At 40.5% G+C, this 23,189-nt stretch overlaps 2 protein-coding genes and 1 long non-coding RNA gene across 9 annotated transcripts in view; 2 read left to right on the top strand and 1 right to left on the bottom strand.

The window, feature by feature from the left end:
- CHD8 (chromodomain helicase DNA binding protein 8) overlaps positions 1-4,203 on the top strand; it is a 61,409-nt gene extending 57,206 nt beyond the window's left edge. For 6 of the 7 annotated variants that reach the window (XM_027065365.2, XM_015068249.3, XM_053224260.1 and 3 more), the window contains exons 36-38: positions 151-330; positions 729-845; positions 3,223-4,203. In XM_027065365.2, coding sequence (XP_026921166.2) covers positions 151-330; positions 729-845; positions 3,223-3,789 — 864 coding nt within the window. In that variant the 3' untranslated portion in view covers positions 3,790-4,203. The remainder of the gene's footprint in view (positions 1-150; positions 331-728; positions 846-3,222) is intronic. The other variant, XM_027065366.2, reaches the window with a different exon arrangement.
- LOC128315989 (uncharacterized) lies at positions 245-4,955 on the bottom strand. Its single transcript, XR_008299273.1, has 3 exons — positions 4,496-4,955; positions 4,320-4,385; positions 245-383 (listed from the first exon to the last, which is right to left on the bottom strand). It is a non-coding gene; the product is annotated as an uncharacterized LOC128315989 (long non-coding RNA).
- A 54-nt stretch (positions 4,956-5,009) lies between these two features.
- The window catches only part of SUPT16H (SPT16 homolog, facilitates chromatin remodeling subunit), a 40,103-nt gene continuing 21,923 nt past the window's right edge, over positions 5,010-23,189 (top strand). Inside the window, exons 1-6 of the mRNA XM_015068248.3 lie at positions 5,010-5,516; positions 19,234-19,326; positions 20,412-20,582; positions 21,370-21,522; positions 22,319-22,465; positions 22,889-23,040. Coding sequence (XP_014923734.1) covers positions 5,451-5,516; positions 19,234-19,326; positions 20,412-20,582; positions 21,370-21,522; positions 22,319-22,465; positions 22,889-23,040 — 782 coding nt within the window. The 5' untranslated portion in view covers positions 5,010-5,450. The remainder of the gene's footprint in view (positions 5,517-19,233; positions 19,327-20,411; positions 20,583-21,369; positions 21,523-22,318; positions 22,466-22,888; positions 23,041-23,189) is intronic.

The following is a 23,189-nucleotide window of genomic DNA, read 5'->3' as shown; positions in this document are numbered from 1 at the left end:
TTTTTTATTCCTACTAATTGATGAAGGCAGTTGGGATTAAGGGACTAGAAGATACTAGAATTATTTTATGGCTACCATTGGCTCTACTCCCCCTCCCTCCCTGCCCCAAAGAAGAGTATGTGCTCATGGGGGTGGATTCTGGGTTTGCAGCTGGAGGTGGAGTGCATGGAAGAGCCTAATCACCTTGATGTGGACCTGGAGACCCGGATCCCTGTCATCAATAAGGTGGATGGTACTTTGCTGGTGGGTGAGGATGCCCCTCGCCGGGCTGAACTGGAGATGTGGTTACAGGGTCATCCAGAGTTCGCTGTTGATCCCCGATTTCTAGCGGTGAGTGGCGGTTCCATCCAGCAAGATTTAAAGTCATTCCCTTGGTATTTAAGCTGTGTGAGAGGGAGGAAGCATGCTGTATTATGTCATCATTTCTGTATCTGCCAAATCAGAATAATAATACCCAGTCTTCCCAACTCACAGAGTTGTAAGGATCAAAATAAAATAAGTTAAAGCACTTACTAAACTAAATACTAGGCAGTTATTTACTGTTGAACTATTATCTGATCACCTGATTTTGGGGGGAGAGATCAGCTTAATGGCAGTTTCCCACCAGGACTAATCCTTTACTTAGCCATGCAATAAGCATGTATTGTCAAACTAGACACTAGTACCTTAATAATTACTCCAGAGAAGATTTTTAGTCCTCTAGGATGACTGATCCTTTTCTATTTCAGTATATGGAGGATCGCAGAAAACAGAAGTGGCAGAGATGTAAAAAAAATAATAAGGCGGAATTGAACTGTTTGGGAGTGGAACCTGTCCAGACAGCTAACTCTAGGAACGGGAAAAAGGTGAGTGAGACTGAGGCGTTACCACTCTGTTCCCACACTAGATGTGACTGAGAAATTATTTGATGTTATGTTACTTACCTTTTTAACAGTGTATGAAAAAAAATTATCTTCAGTCCACCAATCAGAAAACCAGAGTAATTTTATTGGTATTAATACAGTCCTTTAGCATTGTCATCTCTACAAGAGCATAAAGTTCTAAAAAGTAACTAGCACATCAAGCATATTAAAACACAAGAATTAGTAAGATGTGTTGGAACATTCAAGGCCTTCTGCTCTTCTACTGATTGACTAGGGAGTTTTGGCAAATCTTTAACCTTTCAGTTTGCACATCCTGAAAAGTTGAGGGGTATTGGAGCAGATAATCTCTTAAAAGTTTTAGGATCCTGTTTATTTATTTATTAAAAAAAAAAATTTTTTTTTAATGTTTATTTATTTTTGAGACAGAGACAGAGCATGAACGGGGGAGGGTCAGAGAGAGAGAGAGACACAGAATCTGAAACAGGCTCCAGGCTCTGAGCTGTCAGCACAGAGCCTGACGCGGGGCTCGAACTCACAGATTGTGAGATCATGACCTGAGCCGAAGTCGGCCACTTAACCGACTGAGCCACCCAGGTGCCCCAGGATCCTGTTTATTTTAGAAGGGACTTGGGGGCTACTAAGGAAAATAGTCATAGCGTTTCCCAACATGGAGGAGTTTGAGAATCACTGATAATAACGCCAGTAATGGAAAAAGGAAAGGAAAACATGTTTTATAGTTTAAAACAACATTGGTTATTCCATTATTTTCAAATGTACTTATGCTTTTACTACCCCAGTTATAGGCCTTTTGGTAGATTAAGTGCTGATAATCCTTTCTACCAAAATATAACTGTAAAAGTTTCTCTTTGCTATGTTAGCCTTACTTTGGGCAGTAATTATATTTTTTAAACATATTAAATCATGGTTTGTTTGGGAAGCACTTAAAGTGATAAGTACTTGTATATACTCCCTTTATCTAATCATCCCCTCTTTCATGTACATCTTTACATATATATGTAATATGTATATAAAAATACAATGTATCTTTTAGCAAAGTCAGTTTCCAAATAAACATTATCTTTTGCATTTAACAAATTGAGATCATTATTTTGCACATTATAGTAATTTGTGAGGGGCATTTATGAAGCTTATTTTTTTTTTATTGGTAAAAGTGGTTTCATATAAGGATTGTTGGCCATAAAAGAATAGTTTAATTTTTCCTCTTATCCTCCATGGGACCAAAAGTGTGATAATAAGCACAGTGGTTGATATGTGAGACTGATGGCTGAAGGCTGGATCCTTCTCTGTCTTGAATTTCACATTACAGAGCAGCTTCATAAAAAAGGCTTTTCCCCAGTATTACCTATTTTTACCTCAAGTATTTTGTTATTTCTTTATAGTCAGTTGAAACAAAAGATCCTAGGGAGTCACAGAAAATCATAATATGACTAGTACAGAATTTTTGATGTAGACAGAATTGATTGTATATCTAGCACTGCATTATTACTTGTAACTGTGGGAGTTTAGGTGCTATTATAGTTATTTTAAAAGTCTATACAAATACGGAGTATTGAGAGGTTTGTCTCTCCAAATCAGAAAGGTATATTCCCGTGTCACGTGTTAGATTGGTAAATAGAGTGCAGAGATATAGGCACCAATTGTCTGAGTTTAATTCTAGGTTACCCAGTATTGTACTTAGATCTAGCAAATTAGAGGCAGTAGTTCCAGCTTCGGTATACTTAATTAAAATTTACAGTCAGAACATCTAAAAGAAGTGACTTAAAATTCAGCAGATAGGTTCTTTTTATCAGTGTGAACAAAACTTAAATTTCACGAGGAGCACCCACAGTCTTTTTGTTGTTCTAAACATCCAGGAGTCTTAACCTGACCTGTCTTTAGTTTACCACACTCTGATATTCTAATGAGTGATAATTTTGTGAATACCAATATAGTCGTTCTGCACTTCACATGATAAATTTCATGTGAACAATGTGCCATCAGTAAAGTATACTGTGCAAATACTGATTCACTCATTGGCTTACTCAGGCCCCTTTAATTTGGTAAAGGTAAGAAATGGGCGGATGGACTAAAGATACAATGTAGTCACGGAAAAAAGAAAACTCTGGTTCACATGAGTATCAGTATCAATTCCTTGATCTTAGCTTGGGCGGCGCAGTGCTTCCAGCAGCTACATCCAGCATTTCCTCCTCCTTATTACCATCAAGCCTTATCTGAATGTGCTTGTTTTGCTGCTCCTAAAGATAGAGTCAGTGAAAAAGAATTTGCAAGCTGGGGCTCTGTTGGCTTCTATTTTGCTTTTTGACTTTCTTGTTTACCATCTTCTTTTCCTTCCTCCTAGGGTCACCATGCTGAAACTGTGTTCAACCGGGTTTTGCCAGGGCCTATTGCACCAGACAGCAGCAAGAAGCGGGCCCGTAGGATGCGACCAGACCTTTCTAAGATGATGGCCCTGATGCAGGGTGGAGGCACTGGGTCCCTGTCTCTGCATAATACCTTCCAACACAGCAGTAGTGGCCTGCAGTCTGTGTCATCTCTGGGTCACAGCAGTGCCGCTTCTGCATCTTTGCCTTTTATGCCGTTTGTGATGGGTGGTGCAGCATCATCCCCTCATGTAGACTCCAGCACCATGCTTCATCACCACCACCACCACCCCCACCCCCACCATCACCACCATCACCATCCAGGCCTGAGAGCCACTGGCTTCCCTTCTTCACCAGCCACTACCACCTCTGGTACTGCCTTGAGGTTGCCACCACTGCAGCCTGAGGAAGACGAGGACGATGAGGATGAAGATGATGATGATGATTTATCTCAGGGCTATGATAGCTCAGAAAGGGACTTCTCACTCATTGATGATCCTATGATGCCAGCCAACTCAGACTCGAGCGAAGATGCTGATGACTGAAGCCCCAGCATGGTCCCCATTGCTTGGGTGGCTGCTGTTATTTTCAATTACTCTGGCCCTTGGACTATGGAAAAGTGGGAGGGGCAGGGGAGATGTGGGGAAACCCAGGACTCCAGGAGGTGAAAAGGAAAAAGAAAACTTGTACCTGATTGCTTCCAAAATTGAGAGGATTGGGTGGGCAGGGGGAACTCCTAAAAAAATAACATGACCACTTCCTCATTTCTGGGGAAGGAAAGGAGACTAGAGCAGCTGATGTGCTCACCCCTCCCTAAACCCCTCCATTAACCACAGACTATGTAGCGCTGGCCCTAGCCTCTGGCAGAGCCTGTTCCTGGCCGAACTGTGGATACAGCTGGAGGGTCAGGAACTGTTACCTTCCTTCCCCTTGGCATTAATAAATTTAAGTTAATCCTTTTCCACTCTTCCTTTGTTCTATATTTGTTCAAACCCAATATAAAGGTTAATTTTGAATTCATGATGGGTAATTTCAGTACCATTTCCAAAGTTCATTATCTCTCATACAAAGTTACCTTGGACAGGACAGACAAGTCGTCTCCACTCCACCAAAGGGCATATGTTAAGTGTAGTCCAGCTTGCTAAAGGCAAGGCAATTATTTAATGTAAATAGTAGGCAAATGTTCAGATTCAAACTTGCAAGTTCTTAAAAAAAATGAAGAATGTTGCCAAGGAACCATGTACATTTTACCTGGAATTAACTGAAATAACGGTGCTTTTGAGAAGCCTTAAGAATGGTGTCACTTCATGGACTGTGGCAAGGGGACAGGCTGACCGGAAGGAACGTTGTCAAGACTTGAGCCCGGTTGGGGGGGGGGCGGAGACTGGGTTGTGTTAAGCCCCTCAAGCCATTTGTTTCCTACAACTCTTCCCCCACCATCCCAGGGCTCAGATGAAGCCTGGGCATTTCCTTTTCTAAGGCAAGGTCCTTTCACCATAATTTATTGGTAGGGTGCGTTTTTTTCTCCTCGGTTTGTTCTCTGTGTGTGCCCGGAACCTCAGACCCAGCGTCCCACCACGAAGGATCCTTCTAAACCAGGAGCTGCAAAGGGTTTTGCTTCCCCACCCTTTCTAGGAGGGGAACGCACCCAGCCTTCCTTCTCCCGTCCCACGCCAGCTCCCGCTCTTTCCGCTTCCCCGGCGTTTGTCGGTGGGTGGGGCCATTGCAGGGGCGCGCGGCAGCTCGTGTGGGGCGGGGCACGTGTGGGGCGGGGCAGGCTCGGCAGGCCTCCCGCTTCCTTCGCGGTGCCCCGCCGCTGCCGCCTCCGCCAGAAGTTGGAGCTCCTGCAAACCGCAGCCGGGCTGAGAGTGAGGGCGGGGCGGAGCGTCACGTGATGACGTCGCTTCGCGTGCGGCTGTTGCTAAGTTGACAACAAAACCCCGCGAAAATCTAGACTCTTTTTGTGTTGCACATTTTGTTGATTTTCCACTGTCTTTCTTCCTCTCCTTCCGCTAACCTCCGGAGAGAGGATTAAAAGAAAAAAAAAAATTCCAAGCGCTGTCGGGACCCGGAAGCGGAAAGGGCATCTTTGAGGTCGATACTTCCGGGTCACTGGGAGAGTGCGGGATTCCGGGGCCGAGAGCGGGTGGCGGATCCGGGACCTCGCGTGATTCTCGGAACCCGAGCAGGAGCGGCGTCTGTGGCTATGGCTGTGACTCTGGACAAAGACGCTTATTACCGACGAGTGAAGAGACTGTACAGCAATTGGCGGGTGAGATAGATCCCGTAATTTTCCCTGGGGAGCCCCCCTCTGCCATCCCATAATAACCCCATTTCTCGGCGCCCTTTTTTCCCTTTCCGTCGGGAATTCCCGGGTTCAGTGTCGCGCCCCTTTAGTTGCTGCAGGACCATTCACCGCAGGCCGCCCCCAGCGCCGCCCCGGAACAGGGAATCCCCCGCAATCACCCTGCCCTGCATCCACCACCATCTTCCCCGCGTGCTGGCCCCCGTCATGCATAACAGCCTCCTCTCACAATTCCTTCCCGCCCTGGAAGAGGCATCATCCTTCCCTCCCACTCTGTGATCACGTCTTGCTGCCCCCCTCCTGCAGTGTTCATACACACCCACGCACTCGTTCTGTCCTTCCAGAATCCGAGTATTCCGCCCCAGGTCCCGCCAGAATTGGCAACCTTCTTCGTAAAGGGTGGATGGAGGGGCTAGCAAGATGTGAATCCGGCTTTTCGTGTTTATCGTTTGCCGGGCTTTTGCTGGAGTTAAAAAAAAAAAAACAAAAAACCGCTCACGCGCAGCCGTCTCATGTTCTAGGCCCTGCTGTGGGTAACACAGAAACCCTAATGCCGAAAACCTGCAAGCATTAGTAATGCAAAAACGATGTGATGCTTAAAACCTCACTAGTTTTCCTCTTTGGTAGAGTATCCGGGGCACGTGTTGAGAAAAAGCGCTGTTGCAGTCTCCAGTGTTTTAAAGGTTGGGTAATTTTGCCGCTTGAGAAACGTCCACGATTGAAATTTATTTTTATGAAAGTAATTTATCAATTCATACATTTGATTGCGTCCTGTGGTGCAGGCTGAGCTGTCGAGCTTAAGTCTGGCCTCTGAACTCTGTCATCCAGGGAAGCTAAAACTAATAAAGACTTTTTAAAACCTGGAAAATGTCCTGACGAAAGTGATCAGTTCTGATTTTCAGCATGTAAATTGCCGTTCAAAGAGACCCTCCACTAAAAACCAAGCTATTAAACTTGGTCAGTTTCCTGCCACTCATATTAAAGGTTCATGTGTCTTTAATTCTTTGAAGATAAATGCGTTAGATAATTGAAAGTAAAACGGATTCTTTGTTGCATTTTTATGAAAATAAGGACTTAATCCTAGAAAAATGCTGAACATAGTTTTGTTTTTAAGATTTTGTATTGGTTAATTTCTATCAAATGTTTTCACAGTTTCTTTCACTGTTACATTTTTAAATAATCCATGTTACAAAAACTTTCTGGGGCACCTGGGTGGCTCATTCCGTTGAGCATTGAACTCTTGATTTCAGCTCAAGTCAAGATCCCAGGGTTGTGACAGGCTCCTCCTCCCTGAGCTTGGAGCCTGCTTAAGAGTCTCTCACTACCTTTGTCTGTCTCCCCTCCTGCTTGCTCACACACATGCGCTCAAGCTCACTCCCTCTCTGGTGCTCGTGGGTTCTCTCTCTCCCCCTCCCCCTCTCCAGTAAAAAAAAGTTGAGCATTCGACTTTGGCTCAGGTGGTAATCTCATAGTTCTTGAGTTGGAGCCCCACACCAGGCTCTCTGCTGTCAGCACAGATCCTGCTTTGGATCTCTCTTCCCCTCTCTCTCTGCCCCTCCCCCGCTGCTGTCAAAAATAAACATTAAAAAAGCATGCTGTGAAAAAAAATAAAAATGTGTTTTTAAAAAGGAAAAAAAAACTTTCTGAAAGTTGCAGTATTTTCCAAAGATTGATTTACAAGGGTGCAGTATATAATAAATATAAATAAATCAGAAACTCTCTTCCACTCATATACCCTGAAATTATACAGCTTAGATGTGTAGGTTGTTCCTAGTCCCAGTAATTAAGAGTTTATCAGGTTATTCTTCATCTTCTCTAGACCATTCACAAAAGCTAAGATTCATTTAGTCAGTGTTCCATTACGTGATTGATAAATGCAAAGCATGAGACTGGGAAAAACTGGAGGCCTAAAGACAGATTGACAAACTTAATAATATTAAGTAGCAGTGTTTAAATCAAGGAAAGTTAAATTATAGGCCCTTGTTTTTTGTTCCTCAAAAATCAGTATTTTTGAGAGGGAGACAGAGGGAGAGGGCGCAAGTGAGCAAGGGGCAGAGAGAGGGAGAGAGAGAAAAGTGGGGCACAAGTCCACCCAAAGCAGGGCTCGAGCTCATGATGTGGGACTTGAACTCATGAACCATGAGATCATGACCTGAGCCGAAGTCAGATGCTTAAGAACTGAGCCACCCAGGCGCCCAGAAACCATTAAGGTTTATCCTGGCCCTTCTACTTACGTCATTTGAAGAGGTATGTTAAATGTTAAGAAGAACTGGTATTGTATAAAGTTATGTGTCAAGTCCATATGAAAATGTACTCATTAGCAAAATTTGTGGCTAATTATTTTGAAAATCTTACTTGAATAAACTTTCTATTTTCTTATAACTGTGAATTTTAATAATTATGTCCAGAACCCACCTGTAGAATTCCTTTCTGCATCATAGTCTTTCCAGGTTACAGGACTTCATTCTGACCTGCTTAAACAAAGATCATGGTTGTCGGGTAAATTCTGGTTGCTTATTCTCTTAGCTGTAGCAGAAAGGTAGTGAAGTATATAGGTGCATGCTATATGTATTTTTTACACTTTTTCCTTTTTTAATAAGAAAACTGGCCTTGAGATGCAGGAATAGCTTGAACTATACAGATCCCAAGTCTTGTATTGTCCATACCCATCTTCAAAGAAATATCCATTATGAAAAAAATTCACAAACTAGAAAATTTGTTAGTTGCCACATCCACTTTTTTGTTTTAAATACCTGCAAGCATAAGCTTTTCAGAACTGTGTGATTGTGTGTGGTAGCTCCAGCTCTCTTCAGCCATAGAGATTAGTGGAGAACCAAAAAGCTACTAACCTTGTTTTGTTTTTTAGAGAGAGAGCATGAGCGGGGGAGAGGGTCAGAGGGAGAGAGAATCCCAGGCAGGCTCTGCACTGAGCTAACGTGGGGCTCAGTCTCACGACCTGGGATCATGACTTAAGCTGAAACCAAGAGTCCAACACTCCACTGACTGACCCCCCCAGGCTCCCCACGTTTTGTTTTGTTATTTTTAATAAGAACAGGAGCTAATGTGACTCCTAATCTCATCTGCAAATTGAGTTTGGGTTAAATACATATTGTGAGGCTACTGCAAATAACATTATTTTTTTATTACAGTTTTCATTAATTTATGTCTAAAAACAGCAACATCACACACTTCTGTTTGAGTAGAAATTTCCAAAACATTAGTAAGTATATAGTGTCATTTTAAAGATGAGAAAATCGGCTCAGTCAAAAATCAAACAGGAGATCTTCGTGACAACTAGAACTTATTACTGTTTTGTGACTGTAGATGTTGGAGTCTAGTCCAGTCCTGTCTCTTCTATTTTAGATCAGAACTTCTGTGAGCAGCAAGCGTTTGCAGCCCTTGTCTATTTCTGTGTTAGAAAACTCCGGGTAGTGGCAGTGGATCGTGAAAGTGGGTTCTGGGCTTCTCTCCTCTTATACTTAACTGGGTCCTTATTTAGGGCTCCTAGACTTTTCAGGATTGTGATCATTTTTAACCAGGTACTATGATTAGTACTGCGTGGGGTAAGAGGTGAAGGAGGTTTGTCTCCATTCTGCAGTTCAGCTGCTTTGAGAACCGAGGGAAACAATATCCAGGCACACCTAGAACACTACCTCTTAGGGCATCCTGCTATGAGTGAACCTTGACTTTAGTCATCTGCCTTTTATATCAAAAGAATTATGTAAAATGTCAGAATTTGCCACCATTTTCAAAACGCAAGCCAGTCCAGTACGTTCAGTCACATGTCTGTATGCCACGGGTCAGGATGGAAATGTTGGGTGGCTCTAACTCTAAAAAAGAGTTTGTGTCCATGGAGAAAACTATATGCTATAGTGTCCGTGCCTCGCTCAATTGGTGCTTTCTGACTGCTGATTTTTGTGTTGCAGACGAGTGTCTTGTTCTGGATTGCTCTCCAAAAGTAGACAGTTACCTTTTATGGCTTAGGAAGGTTCTTTAAAATATAGGCAATTCCCATGCTTCTTTCATCAAGATACTAGGTTATTTCTACCCATTCCCATTCTTAATGGCTCTTTTATCTTGAGTGAGGTAGATAAAGGTTTAAGTAATGTATGGGTCCCTTGACTTCAAGAAGAGGAGGCTAGATGGAAGTAAATGCCTGAGCAGGTTGGGGTACATTTATTCTTGCATGCTCAACTTTTATAGTCTACTCCCGTTACTAACTTTCTTACATTTTTATCGCTGGTTACCAATTCTCGTGCCTGGCATGTAGTAGCCACTCAGTGAACGATGGTGACAGTTTCTGAGCGTTCATGCATCCTTGCTTGGTGTCCAGGCTACATATAGGTGACCATAAGTTCTTCCTTTCCTGGTACTATTCACCTGTTGTCTCTATGTAATTATTAATGGCACACCTTTTTATTCTCCAGATTGTCTTGGTATGAATGACAAATTATATCCTGGCTATAACCCGGTACTTCAAAAATGTTTCCTCTTTTTAGTGCAATACCCATTTGGTTCAAAGGGAGATAGTTGTTCCTCTGTCATGGTATTTCCCCAACTTTTATTATTCTGATACCACCTTCACAGTTTCTGCTTATTCATTGTTATCTGTATGTACTTTGTGCTTTAAGTGTTATTTTTAATTAAGTAATAACATAGGTTTTTAAAAAACAGGTAGTTCTGAAAACCTTAAAACCCAGTCAACTGCCTCAGAAGCAGTTACTTTTAGTTCTTCTGCTTCATATTTTGAAATGCTGTCTATACATTGAATTGTCAGTCTTAGATATTAACTGTTGTCTTGTTTTGGTAGTTTAGGATTTAAATTTAACTTTTGTATTCTGTCACACTTCATTCCAGCTTCCTTACCTCCTGATACTTTTTAAATCTTTCCTTGACAGGGTTGCCTGGGTAGCTCAGTTGGTTAATGGGCTCAGGTCACAATCTCGTGACCTCTCATGAGCTCAAGCCATGCGCGTCGGGCTCTGTGGTGATAGCTCAGAACCTGGAGCCTGCTTTGGATTGATTCTGTGTCTCCTTCTCTCTCTGCCCCTCCCCCAGTCACACTTTGTTTCTCTCCCTCTCTCTCTCAACAATAAATAAACATTAAAAAATTAAAAAAAATAAATTTCTCTGGGGCGCCTGGGTTGCTCAGTCGGTTAAGCGGCCAACTTCAGCTCAGGTCGTGATCTCGCGGTCCGTGGGTTCGAGCCCTGCGTCAGGCTCTGTGCTGACAGCTCAGAGCCTGGAGCCTGTTTCAGATTCTGTGTCTCCCTCTCTCTGACCCTCCCCCGTTCATGCTCTGTCTCTCTCTGTCTCAAAAATAAATAGACAAATTTCTCCCTGACACATTGTTATGGAAAACTTCAGAGAGAAAAGTGAAAGATTTTTACAGTGAACACCTGTGTACCCACCACCTACATTAATAATTGACATTTTATTATACTTGATTTATCACATATCCACCCCTCTTGATAAGTTTTTTTTTTTTTCACAATTTTTATTAAAATCAGTAGTAAGTTGGGGCCCCTGGGTGGCTCAGTCGGTTAAGCATCTGACTTCGGCTCAGGTCATGATCTCATGGTCCGTGAGTTCGAGCCCCGCGTCAGGCTCTGTGCTGACAGCTCAGAGCCTGGAGCCTGCTTTGGATTCTGTGTCTCCCTTTCTCTCTCTGCTCCTCCCCTGTTCATGCTCTGTCTCTCTCTGTCTCAAAAATAAATAAACATTTAAAAAAAAAAAAAGTATTTTAAAATCAGTAGTAAGTTTACATTTTTATGCTCATGTAGATACTTTCACTGCTCGGTGAAGTAATAAAGTACAATTACCTCTCCTATTCTCTACAATTCATTTTTCCTGACACTAGTGATTGCCTAAATTTCTCTCTTTTTTTAAATGCTCCTAGCCCTAATCATTTCCTTCAGGTCTGTCATAATCTTCTCAATCTTTTATTTTAAAATTGTCACACTTGGGGCATCTGGGTGTCTCATTTGGTTGAGCATCTGACTCTTAATTTCAGCTCAGATCATGATCTCACTGTTTGTGGGATCGAGCCCTGCATCAGGCTCTGCACTGACAGCATGGAGTCTGCTTAGAATTCTCTGTCTCCTTCTCTGTCTCCTTCTCTGTCTCTGCCCCTCCCCCACTCGTGTTCTCTCTCCAAATAAATACACTTAAATTTTTCACACTTGTCAGATATTTTATTAATTCTGTGTTGGGTTTTTTTTTTTTTTAAGTTTATTTATTTTGAGAGAGATAGACAGAATCCCAAGCAGGCACCACGCTGTCAGTGCCCAGTGTGGGGCTCCATCCCATGAACCGTGGGATCATGACCTGAGCTAAAATCAAGAGTCCAGATGCTTGACAGAGCCACCCAGGCGCCCCAATTCTGTGTTGTTTTTTTTAGCTTCACCACCATTCCCCTCCCCCAACCTTACATTATATTGTTCTATCTGTACAGGTTGTTCTCCAGGCCTACTGAACTTGGGACTTTCCAATATTGGGTCCCCTATATCCTACAACCTTTGTGTTGATTTTTTTTTTCTTGTAAGAGCATTTTCTCTAAGAGCTTTTTAAAGGATATAGAGAATATATGTTTCTTAAGCGGTTGTGTGTCTTAAGTTTTATTCTGTCTTCACTTTTGGTTAATAATATAGTTAAGTGTGATTAAAATTCAAGGTTTAAAATCTCTCAGAATTCAGCTCAGAATCTAAGCAGTCATTCGGTAGTCTTCAAACTTGCAGTATTTTCAGAAGGCAAATGTGTCTCTTTCCTGATTCAGTATATATGGCCTGTTCTCTCTGAAACATTTCAAATCCTCTCTTTATCCCTTGTGTTTTGAAATCTCACTGCCTTCATATGAGCCTTTTTTTTTTTCTTCCATGCCTTGAATTGGGAAGTCGGGGGGGCGGGGGAGGGTCTGTTCAGTCTCCAGGCTCAGTGCCCTTCAGTGTTAGAATCATTCACTGTTTGATTACTTTTTTCCCTCCATTTCCTCAGTGATCTTTTTTGTTGCCCCTGATATTCCCCTTCCAGAGCTTTAGACCACTTGACTTAAGTTTGTTGGTTATCTTTCAGTTTTGTTTCCTATCTTTGTCCTCTATTTCCAGTACTGCTTCTTAACTTTATTTTCCCACTTACAGATTTTTAAATTTTTCAGCTATTTTTAATTTCTTCTTAACCTCTACACTCTTGTTGTTTCATGGATATACTATATTTTATAGGAGGTGTTTTTATTTAATTTTTATCTTCTGTTCTCTGTGTTGTCTGTTTCCTCTGAGTTTCCTTGATTCCTCTTACATATTGGAGACCTCACAGACACCAAAGTAAGACTTGGCTACCCATCCGCATTAAGAATAAAATAATAAGACACTGGTTGGCAGCTCTGCATGGATGGGGCCTCTCAAAGAATAGGGGTAACTGTAGAGTGAATAGGCTCACTTATTCCATGGAGGACCCCCAAATGTCAGTATGTGAAGAGTTTTCTCTGAATTCAGTGAGGACATGCAAAGAAAAATCCTCTTCATTCGTTCCTGATGGTCACTCAAAATACAAACTTTAACTTTCTAAAAATTGGTACTTGCTTCTGCTGTGCCTAACATCTGAAGCTAGAGCCTTTTTGAGCTCATTTTTCCAGAGAGTAAATAAAAAGTCTTTTTGCTAAAGGATTAGGTGTTGTCTCAGGACTTTCAAGAACTGGGGGGGCAAGAGGCAGGAGAGTCCCTCTCTTAAGCTTACTGACCAGACCTTCCGTTTTTAGCCCTGAACTCACCCAAGTACAATATACTCCGTTCCCTTTTGCTGATACTTGGTGCCTCCAGAGTTTAGCCCCCTGGGGCTCTTTGAGATCTGTATACCTTACCATTGAGAAAGCTTGTCAGGCACTTGGGGTGCAGCTACCATAGCTCTGCTTAGTTGTTTCCCACTCATGTCCTCTTTTATCTTCCAGAATCCTGTTGAATTCTTTAAATCTAACTATATTCAGAAAGGATCCTTTACATCACTATAAATGGAAAATTGTGTCACTTTCCAAAATTAAAAAGTAAAGATCATATAAGCACAATAGCGTTATTAAATGCTACCAGGTGTTAAGGACTAGCATTGAACAGATATGTTCTTTTTTAAAAATTTTTTTATTAAGCATTTATTTTAATTTCAATATAGTTAACATACAGTGTTATATTAGTTTCGGGTGTACAATATAGTGCTTTTATACGTTACTCAGTGCTCATCATGATAAGTGTACTCTTCATCCCCATCACTTATTTAACACACTTCCCCACCCACCTCCCCTCTGGTAACCATTATTCTCTATAGTTACGAGTCTGTTTCTTGGTTTGTTTCTCTTTTTTTTTCTTTGTTCATTTATTTTGTTTCTTACAATTCACATACTAGTGAAATTATGTGGTGTTCGTCTTTCTCTGACTTACTATGCTTAGCATCATACTCTAGTTCCATCCATGTCATTGCAAATGGCAAGATTTTATTCTTTTTTATGGTTTAATAATATTCCATTATATATGTGTGTGTGTGTATATATATGTGTGTATGTATACATATGTATATATGTGTGTATATGTGTGTGTGTGTATATATAAATATATATGCCATTTCTTTATCCATTCACATATCAGTGGACACTTGGGCTGCTTCCATGATTGGGTTATTGTAAATAATGCTGCAATAAAACATAAGGGTACATATATCCTTTCAGATTAGTGTTTTTGTATTTTAGGTGTGTAAATACCCAGTAGCATGATTACTGGATCAGAGGGTAGTTCTATTTTTAACTTTTCTTAAAATTAAAAAAAAATTTTTTTTAATCTTTATTTATTTTTGAGAGAGAGAGAGACAGAGCATGAGCAGGGGAGGAACAGAGAGAGAAGGAGACACAGAATCTGAAGCAGGCTCTAGGCTTTGAGCTGTCAGCACAGAGCCAATGCAGGACTTGAACCCACGAACTGCGAGATCATGACCTAAGCCGAAGTCGGACGCTTAACCGACTGAGGCACCCAGGCGCCCCTATTTTTAACTTTTTGAGGAACCTTCTTACTCTTTTCCACAGTAGCTGTACCAGTTTGCATTCCCATCAACAGTGCACAAGGGTTCCTTTTCTCCACATCCTTGCCAATGCTTGCTGTTTCTTGTGTTTTGTTTTGTTTTGTTTTGTTTTGTTTTGTTTTAGAGACAGAGGGAGAGAGAGAATCCCAAGCAGCCTTGACACTCAGGGTAGAGCCCGACATAGGACTTGATTCATGACCCTGGGATGATGACTTGAGCGAAAACCTAGAGACAGATGCTCAACTGACTGAGCCACCCAGGTGCCCCTTGTGTTTTGGGAGTTTTGTTTGTTTTTAATGCTTGTTTATTTATTTTGAGAGAGGGAGAGAGAGAATCCCAAGCAGGCTCCACAGTGTCAGCACAGAGCCCATCTTTGGGCTTGAACCCACGAATTGTGAGGTCATGACCTGAGCCAAAATCAAGAATCAGACACTTAACTGACTGAGCCACCCAGGCACCCTTGTGTTTAAAAAAAAATTTTTTTTTTTTAATCTTTATTTCTTTTAAAAAAATTCTTTTTTTCAACGTTTATTTGTTTTTGGGACAGAGAGAGACAGAGCATGAACGGGGGAGGGGCAGAGAGAGAGGGAGACACAGAATCGGAAACAGGCTCCAGGCTCTGAGCCATCAGCCCAGAGCCTGACGCGGGGCTCGAACTCCCGGACCGCGAGATCATGACCTGGCTAAAGTCGGACGCTTAACCGACTGCGCCACCCAGGCGCCCCATCTTTATTTCTTTTTGAGAGAGAGAGAGAGCAGGGGAGGAACGGAGAGAGAGGGAGACACAGAATCCAAAGCAGGCTCCAGGCTCTGAGCTGTCAGCACAGAGCCCAACAGGCTCTGATCTTTGCTTGAAAACTCAAATATTAAAAATAGATCTAACCTGTGACCCAGCAATAGCACTGTTAGGAATTTACCCAAAGGATACAGGAGTGCTGATGCATAGGGGCACATGTACCTCAATGTTTATAGCAGCACTTTTCAACAATAGCCAAATTATGGAAAGAGCCTAAATGTCCATCAACTGACGAATGGATAAAGAAGATGTGGTTTATATATACAATGGAATACTACTTGCCAATGAGAAAGAATGAAATCTGGCCATTTGCAGCAATGTGGATGGAACTGGAGAGTGTTATGCTAAGTGAAATAAGTCAGGCAGAGAATGACAGATACCGTATGTTTTCACTCATATGTGGGTCCTGAGAAACTTAACACAAGACCATGGGGGAGGGGAAGGGGAACCTTGATACAACCAATGCCAAGAAAGGCTCTTTAGGGTCTTGAATGATTTAAGAATGTAAAAGGGCCTGCTATCAGTCTGAGAACAACTGAGCTATATGATTCCGATGACATCACACATTAACACTAATTTTGGTATTAAACATTCTCTCCTCTCCCAATTTTTGCTACATATGCTCTAGTTCTTCATTAAACATGGATTTTGTGGCAATAATATTGCCGCTACCTTGATAACCTCCCAAAATTAGGAACAGGAAACTGCCTATGTTTAATGCTTATGTGTTCTAGCTACAGATAAGTGTAATTTCCATGCCCATACATCTGTCTGTAAAAACCACTGAAATTAATCAAAAAGCCTCTTTTAGTATTTTTTGATATTTGAAATCTTGCTCCAGTCAAAACCTTTCAACAAAGAAAAAGATATCAACATGTATAAAAATTCAGAATACATAGTAATACATTTTTAAAAAGTATACACAGTGTAATCATGTAACTTAGTCATTAATGATATGGGAAATTTATCCAAAGGGATCTCAATAAAACTGAAAATAGGGAGACAGAAAAAAAGGCCCACATGTTCAGCTTTTTTATGCAGATGGGGAAGCAAACTCAACTATTCCAAGGATTATAATTCCTATAAAAAGCCTAGTTTTCCACTGCCCATCACAAAGGTGATAAACTCAAATTTTATCATTGACTACATAATACATTTTCATTTTCCTTGAAGTGACAGGCTCACTTCACTCATTTTCAAGAAAATGTATGCCTGTTACCCAAGTCTGCTTAAATGGCTACTTCATCTTGTTATTCGAATAATTGTAAAGTTTTCCTTAAGATAACCATCATATTTCAGTTTGCACACAGAAGTGGTTTGTGTGTACTTCGCGTTTCTTTATACAAAATATTAAAAAGACATGCTAGAGTGTTGGGATTACTTACTGTTGATCATTTTTATTGCATCAAGGACATTGTTAGAAAAATAGCCCCCCCTTCCACGAGTATGTGGTAATGAATTACTTTGGTGCCAATTACCTTGATTTGTGCTAAGGCACTAGCTGTTTTTGTTGTTGTTTAATTTCTTTTTAATATTTTTAATGTTTTTATTTATTTTTGAGAGATAGTGCAGACAGAGAGGGAGACACGGAATCGGAAGGGGCGCCTGGGTGGCTCAGTTGGTTCAGTGCTGGACTTTAGCTTAGGTCATGAATCACAGTTTGTGGGTTCAAGCCCTGTGTCGGGTTCTGTGCTGGAAGCTCATAGCCTGGGGCCTCCTTTAGATTCTGTGTCTCCCTCTCTCTTTGCCCCTCCCCGTGCTTGTTCTCTCTCTCTCTGTCTCTCTCAAAAACAAATATTAAAAAAATATATAGTAGAATCCTTGGCAGGCTCCAGGCTTTGAGCTGTCAGGACAGAGCCCAGCACAGGACTCAAACCCATGAACCATGAGATCATGATCTGAGCCAAAGTCAGACACTTAACCGACTGAGCCACCCAGGGACCTGAAGGCACTAGCTGTTTTAACTACCATTGCTTTTGCATTATCAGTGAGAACTAATGATAAACCTTCCCAACCTGAAGGAAAACATTTTCTTCCTGAAAATCAGTGGGGGAATGCATACAGTTTCTATGTGGTAATTTCTTTGGGTTATGTATTTTTTTGTGGTAGAGAAATTCAACAGAACCCTTAATTGTTGTACTATATTTGGATTCTTACTGGCAACCAGAAGCTTTGTTGTGTGGAAGAGTCTGATGTAGATGTTTTTCTTGACTTTATAGGGGAAGTTAGAGATTTGACCTTCTAGCCCACAATTTCCAGTCGTTTGGTCTTACGGAACCGTTGAAGAGTAGCTGATGGAGTGGTTGCAGGACTCACACTTCTCAATTTCAAAACTTAAGATAAAGCTGGAGTAATCAAAACGACATGATATTGGTACAAGATGGATGCTTAGATAACGGAATAGAATTGAGAATCCAAAAATAAACCCTCACATTTGTGTCATTTGACTTTTTTTCTAATACATAATTTGATTTTTTTTTCCCCTAATACATAATTTGATTTTTTGACTGGGACAGTTCAGTGGGGGAAAGAATAGTCTTTTCAACAATGAGGTAACCATATGCAAAAAAATGAAGTTAGGCCTCTTCCCCACACCATACACAAAAATTAACTCAAAATGAATCCTAGATCTAAATATCAGAGCTAAAACTATAAAACTGCTATAGAAATACAGGTAAATCTTTTATGTCCTTGGATTAGACAAAGCCTTCTTAGATATGACCTCAAAAGCACAAGAAAATAATTTGGACTCCTTCAGAATTAAAAACTATCATGTGTGAAAGGACAACATCATTAGGAAAGTGAAAAGAAGCCACTGAATGGAGAAAATTTGTAAGTCATATCTGATAAGAGACATATCTGGAATATAAAAGGAGCTCTTATAACTGAATAATAAAACAGTAATTCAGTTACACAATGGGCAAAGGATGTGAATAGGTGCTTCTCCAAAGAAGGTAGACAAATGGTCCGTAATCACATGAAAAGGTGCTCAGCATCATTAGCTGTCAGAGAAATGCAGATCAAAACTACAGTGAGATACTACTTCACATGCAGTGGACAATGGCTCTAATAAAAAAAAAAGCCAATCAATATGTGTTAGTCAAGATATGGAGCATTTGGCATCCTGATAAATTGCTGTTCGAGAATATGAAATGGTGCGGTCACTCTGGAAAACAGTCTGGCTCCTCAAAAAGTTAAACACAGAGTTACCATATATATGACCTAGTAATTCTTCACCTGGGTATGTACTCAAGAGAAGTATGTCCACACAAAAACTGACATGAATCTTCATAGCACCATTATTCACAATAGCCAAAATATGGCAATAAGCCAGATGTCCAGCAGTTGATGAATAGATACAGTAGTAGATCCATACAGTGGGTTGTTAGTCACAGAAAGGACAAAATACTGACACATGCTACAACATAGGTGAACCTTGAAAGCATGTTAAGTGAAAGAAGCCAGATGCAGAGGCCACATATGTTATTCCATTTATATTAAATGTCCAGAATAGACAAATCCGTACAGACCAGTTAGGTTAACAGTTGCCTAGACCTAGGTGGAGATGTAGGCCATCTTTTGGGAAAGAGGAAAATGTTCTAAAGTTAGATTGTGATGGTTGCAGAAGTCTGAACACACTAAAAGCCATTGAATTGTATGTAAGTTCTCTCTCAATAAAGCTGTTTAACAAAGAGAGTAATGACTGTGAGGCTGCCAAGCAAACTTGGCATTACTATTAGGAAAAAATTCTATACCCTGAGTAAATACTGAACTTTGTATTCCAGTTTTACTAGGATAAAAAGATGACCAAATTACCTACTCTTTACTTTTCAGAAAGGAGAAGATGAATATGCCAACGTTGATGCCATTGTTGTATCAGTGGGTGTTGATGAAGAAATTGTTTATGCCAAATCAACTGCCTTACAGGTGAGAGGTTTATGGCAGTTTTAGGCCTGAGAGTCCTCGAATCATCGATTGCACTGTTCAGTGTGGTATTCACTAGCCACATTAAAAATTAAATTCTTCAGTCCCAAGTCTCAAGTACTGAGTACCATATTGGAGCTGGTAGAGAATATTTCCATCATCATTAAAAGCTCAGTGGACCCCCCCACACACACACACAAAACAAGAAAGAAAAAATTTTAAAACATAAACACATCCTTATTTAAAAAGAAAGAAAGAAACAACCATACTTCAACTAAAGAAACATAAAAAAAGGTTTGGTGGACAGCCCCAAAAAAGAAGTATATAAATTGGGATAGATTTAATCGTATATAACAATAAAATCTAACAGTGGATTAAGTAGAATGGTTTTTTCTCTTTTAGTTAGTCTTCAGGGACACAGGGTTTTTCTGGTCTGTCTTCTGCCATACGTAGAGGCCAGCCCTTGGGCTCATGGTGCAGAAATTGCTAGAGCTCCAGCCATTACATCTGCATTCCAAGTAGAAAGAATGGAGAAAGGGAAGAAAATGAAGACATCTTTCTCTTTATGAAGATACTGGAAGTCCCACAGAATACTTCTATTTATAACTTACTGGCCAGAATTTAATGGCCATAAGCTGCAAGAAAGGATAGGAAGTAGTCTTCATGCTGAGTGTGCCCAGCTAACAATCCCAAGTCTTTCTGAGAGGGAAGAAGTGAATAATTGGTAGGCAGCTAGCAGTCTTTGGGGGAGGTAGAATGTGCATTTCCCTGATGTGCTACTTTGTCCCTTGTTTTATGCGTTTCTGTTCTAAATAACCGTATAGTTCATAGAAACACAAATTATCCGTATGATTTGGTGGTCTTTATTATAGAATATTTCAAACATCAAAGTAGATAATAATGTGACACTCTAATGTACCCATTATCCAATAAATTGTAAGCTCTTGGCCAGTTTCATTTCATTTGTATCCACATCTAGCTTATTTTGAAGTTAATTCCAGATACCTTATTATATAAATATTTCTGAGTAAGTACATTAATTTTTTTTAATTTGTAAATACTGTTGTTACTTTTGTCTTTTCCTATAGACGTGGCTCTTTGGTTATGAACTGACTGATACTATCATGGTCTTCTGTGATGACAAAATTATCTTTATGGCCAGCAAGAAGAAAGTGGAGTTTTTAAAACAGATTGCTAACACTAAGGGCAATGAGAATGCAAATGGAGCCCCTGCCATCACACTGCTGATACGGGAAAAGGTCAGAACTAGTAAAGAATGTGTCATAAATGTGAAAGAATGTTTAAAAGTAATAAATGGAAATCCCTCTAGGAATTTAAAAATATACAGGAGAAGATTTTTGCTGGCTAACATTGTAATTACAAAGTTTTAGCACATCTTCGTTGTGTTTGTTAGGAAGAAAAAAGTTCAGTAACCCTGTCGGTTCTATAGCAAAACACACAGGCTGTGAGATTCTGTCAAACATGGACTTTATCTGTCCATTCTCAAGGGTAATGTCAACTTGTTTGTTTTCATCTTAGTACTTCAATTGGCATAAATAACTGGGGGTTTTTTGTTTTAAGTCCTCTCCTAACATGGGGCTGGAGCTCACAAGCCTGAGATCAAGAGTTGCAGGCTCTCCCAGCCGGGCGCCCCTAGAACAAAAATAATTTTAAACATCCTTAAGAAAACAGATACACCTCATACTCAGTGTTTATCATATGTGGTCTTTTTTGTTGTACTTTCCACCTGACACTTTTTCTCAGAATGTTGTTCCCCTATGTGCATGAGTGTTTTAGCTGTTCCTGAAGAAAAAGAACAGTCTTGTCAACTCATGTGGCACTTTAGTTTGTAAAAATATCCAAAGAAATTTTGTGTTAACTTTTAGAGTGTCACATTCTTTCATAAGGGAGTAAGTAGGTGAGGCATGGGGAGAAAATTTATTGTTTCTATGGTTCCAAATATTTGTCTGTGCCTGTTACTAGTAGAACATAGATATCTAATTCTCAAACTAATTAACAAGAGTCTTTTCTTTGTGGCACTGATAGAATGAAAGCAATAAGAGCAGCTTTGACAAAATGATTGAAGCCATTAAAGAAAGCAAGAACGGCAAGAAGATTGGAGTGTTCAGCAAAGACAAGTTCCCTGGAGAGTTCATGAAGAACTGGAACGACTGCCTCAACAAAGAGGGCTTTGACAAAGTGAGAACACTCCCAGAAACATGCAGATTAGGAGTTGCGAAGATAGAAGTGTGACAGCTTTCCATAACAGATAGTGCAAAGAATATGTTTTGGGAAAAGTATATATTCCTTCAGATTTCCATTTTCCATTCTGTTTGGGTGAGCAGCAAGCCATTTTGACTTTCCAGTCAGGAATGGCCCATTTGGAAGATAGTTTAGCTCTTGCAGGGGGAAACAGAAACATCTCTCTCTCTCTCTCTCTCTCTCTCTCTCTCTTTTTTTTTTTGTTAAATATTTATTTTGAGAGAGCATTGAGGCACAAGCAGGGGAGAGGGAGAGAGAATCCCAAGCAGGCTCCTCACTTTCCTTACAGAGCCTCATGCAGGGCTTAAGCTCACAAACCACAAGATCATGACCTGAGCCGTAATCAAGAGTTAGACTCTTAACTGACTGAGCCACCCAGGTGCCCCCAGAAAAATCTCTTATCCAGAAAAAATACATTTTTTTCCCCTCCCTGCTCTCCTGCCTGTCTTCCTCTTCTGCCTTTATAAGATCCTCTAGAGAGGAGCGTTTACATTTTACATTTAAATGGTATATTAGTTCAATGCCTTTTAGAACACACACAGTGACCTGGTAATGAGCTATTTTAAATGTTTATTCAATTCAAGAAAAGAGTATTTTTATATTCCATAAACTACTGATGAATGGTGTGCTAAATAACCAGGTAACTTCACTGATGATACTCACACTGGGAGAGATGCATTTATTTAGCAGTTCTGTATTTACCTGTTAGAAATTCTTATCACTTTGACTGCAGATAGATATCAGTGCGGTTGTGGCTTATACCATTGCTGTAAAGGAAGATGGGGAGCTCAACCTAATGAAGAAAGCAGCTAGCATCACCTCTGAGGTCTTCAACAAATTCTTCAAGGAAAGAGTCATGGAAATAGTTGATGCAGATGAGGTAAATGGAGAGGGGAAAGTCTGTACTATTTTAATGAAGCACAAGTAAGTCCCTACCGTGCAGTGTTTTTTGCTGTTTGGCTTCCTTTGCAATTAGGCCTTTGATACAGAAGTTGCTGGTGTGTAATTTTGCCAGTTCTCTTTCAAAATAACTATAAACCTGCGCTAGTTTCCTGATGTTAACCCAGTTTTTACTTGAGAATTCCTTGCATAGCTGTGAATTTCACAGTATTCTCAAAATCTGCTTTGCAGGTATACCAGTATATTACCTGACACATAAGCCATTTCATAAGGCTTATATAACATCCTCAGTGATGTCAGGATATGTGTTGTCCTCAAATAATGTCCAAAAATTCAACACTTTTAGACTCTTTGCCACCCTCTGGTGAATATTGTTAACTATTTTATTTCTTTATGCTTACAGAAAGTTCGACACAGCAAACTGGCTGAGTCTGTGGAAAAGGCCATTGAAGAGAAAAAATACCTTGCTGGGGCAGACCCTTCTACTGTGGAGATGTGTTACCCTCCTATCATTCAGAGTGGTGGCAACTATAATCTCAAGTTCAGTGTGGTGAGGTAAGTATGAGAACTTCAGATTATAACAATCAGAGCATTTCAGCTTTCGGCCTGTTTTCTTCTTGGACTCATTTTGGAATTCAGAAAAGTTTAGTCTCTATACCCTACGTGGAGCTCAAACTCACAGCTGAGAGATCAAGACTCAGACG

Source organism: Acinonyx jubatus, chromosome B3 (genome assembly GCF_027475565.1).
Source record: "Acinonyx jubatus isolate Ajub_Pintada_27869175 chromosome B3, VMU_Ajub_asm_v1.0, whole genome shotgun sequence".
Taxonomy (NCBI): Eukaryota; Metazoa; Chordata; class Mammalia; order Carnivora; family Felidae; genus Acinonyx; species Acinonyx jubatus.
The sequence above is the reverse complement of the archived record's forward strand: the minus strand, read 5'-3'. Positions and strand labels throughout refer to the sequence as shown.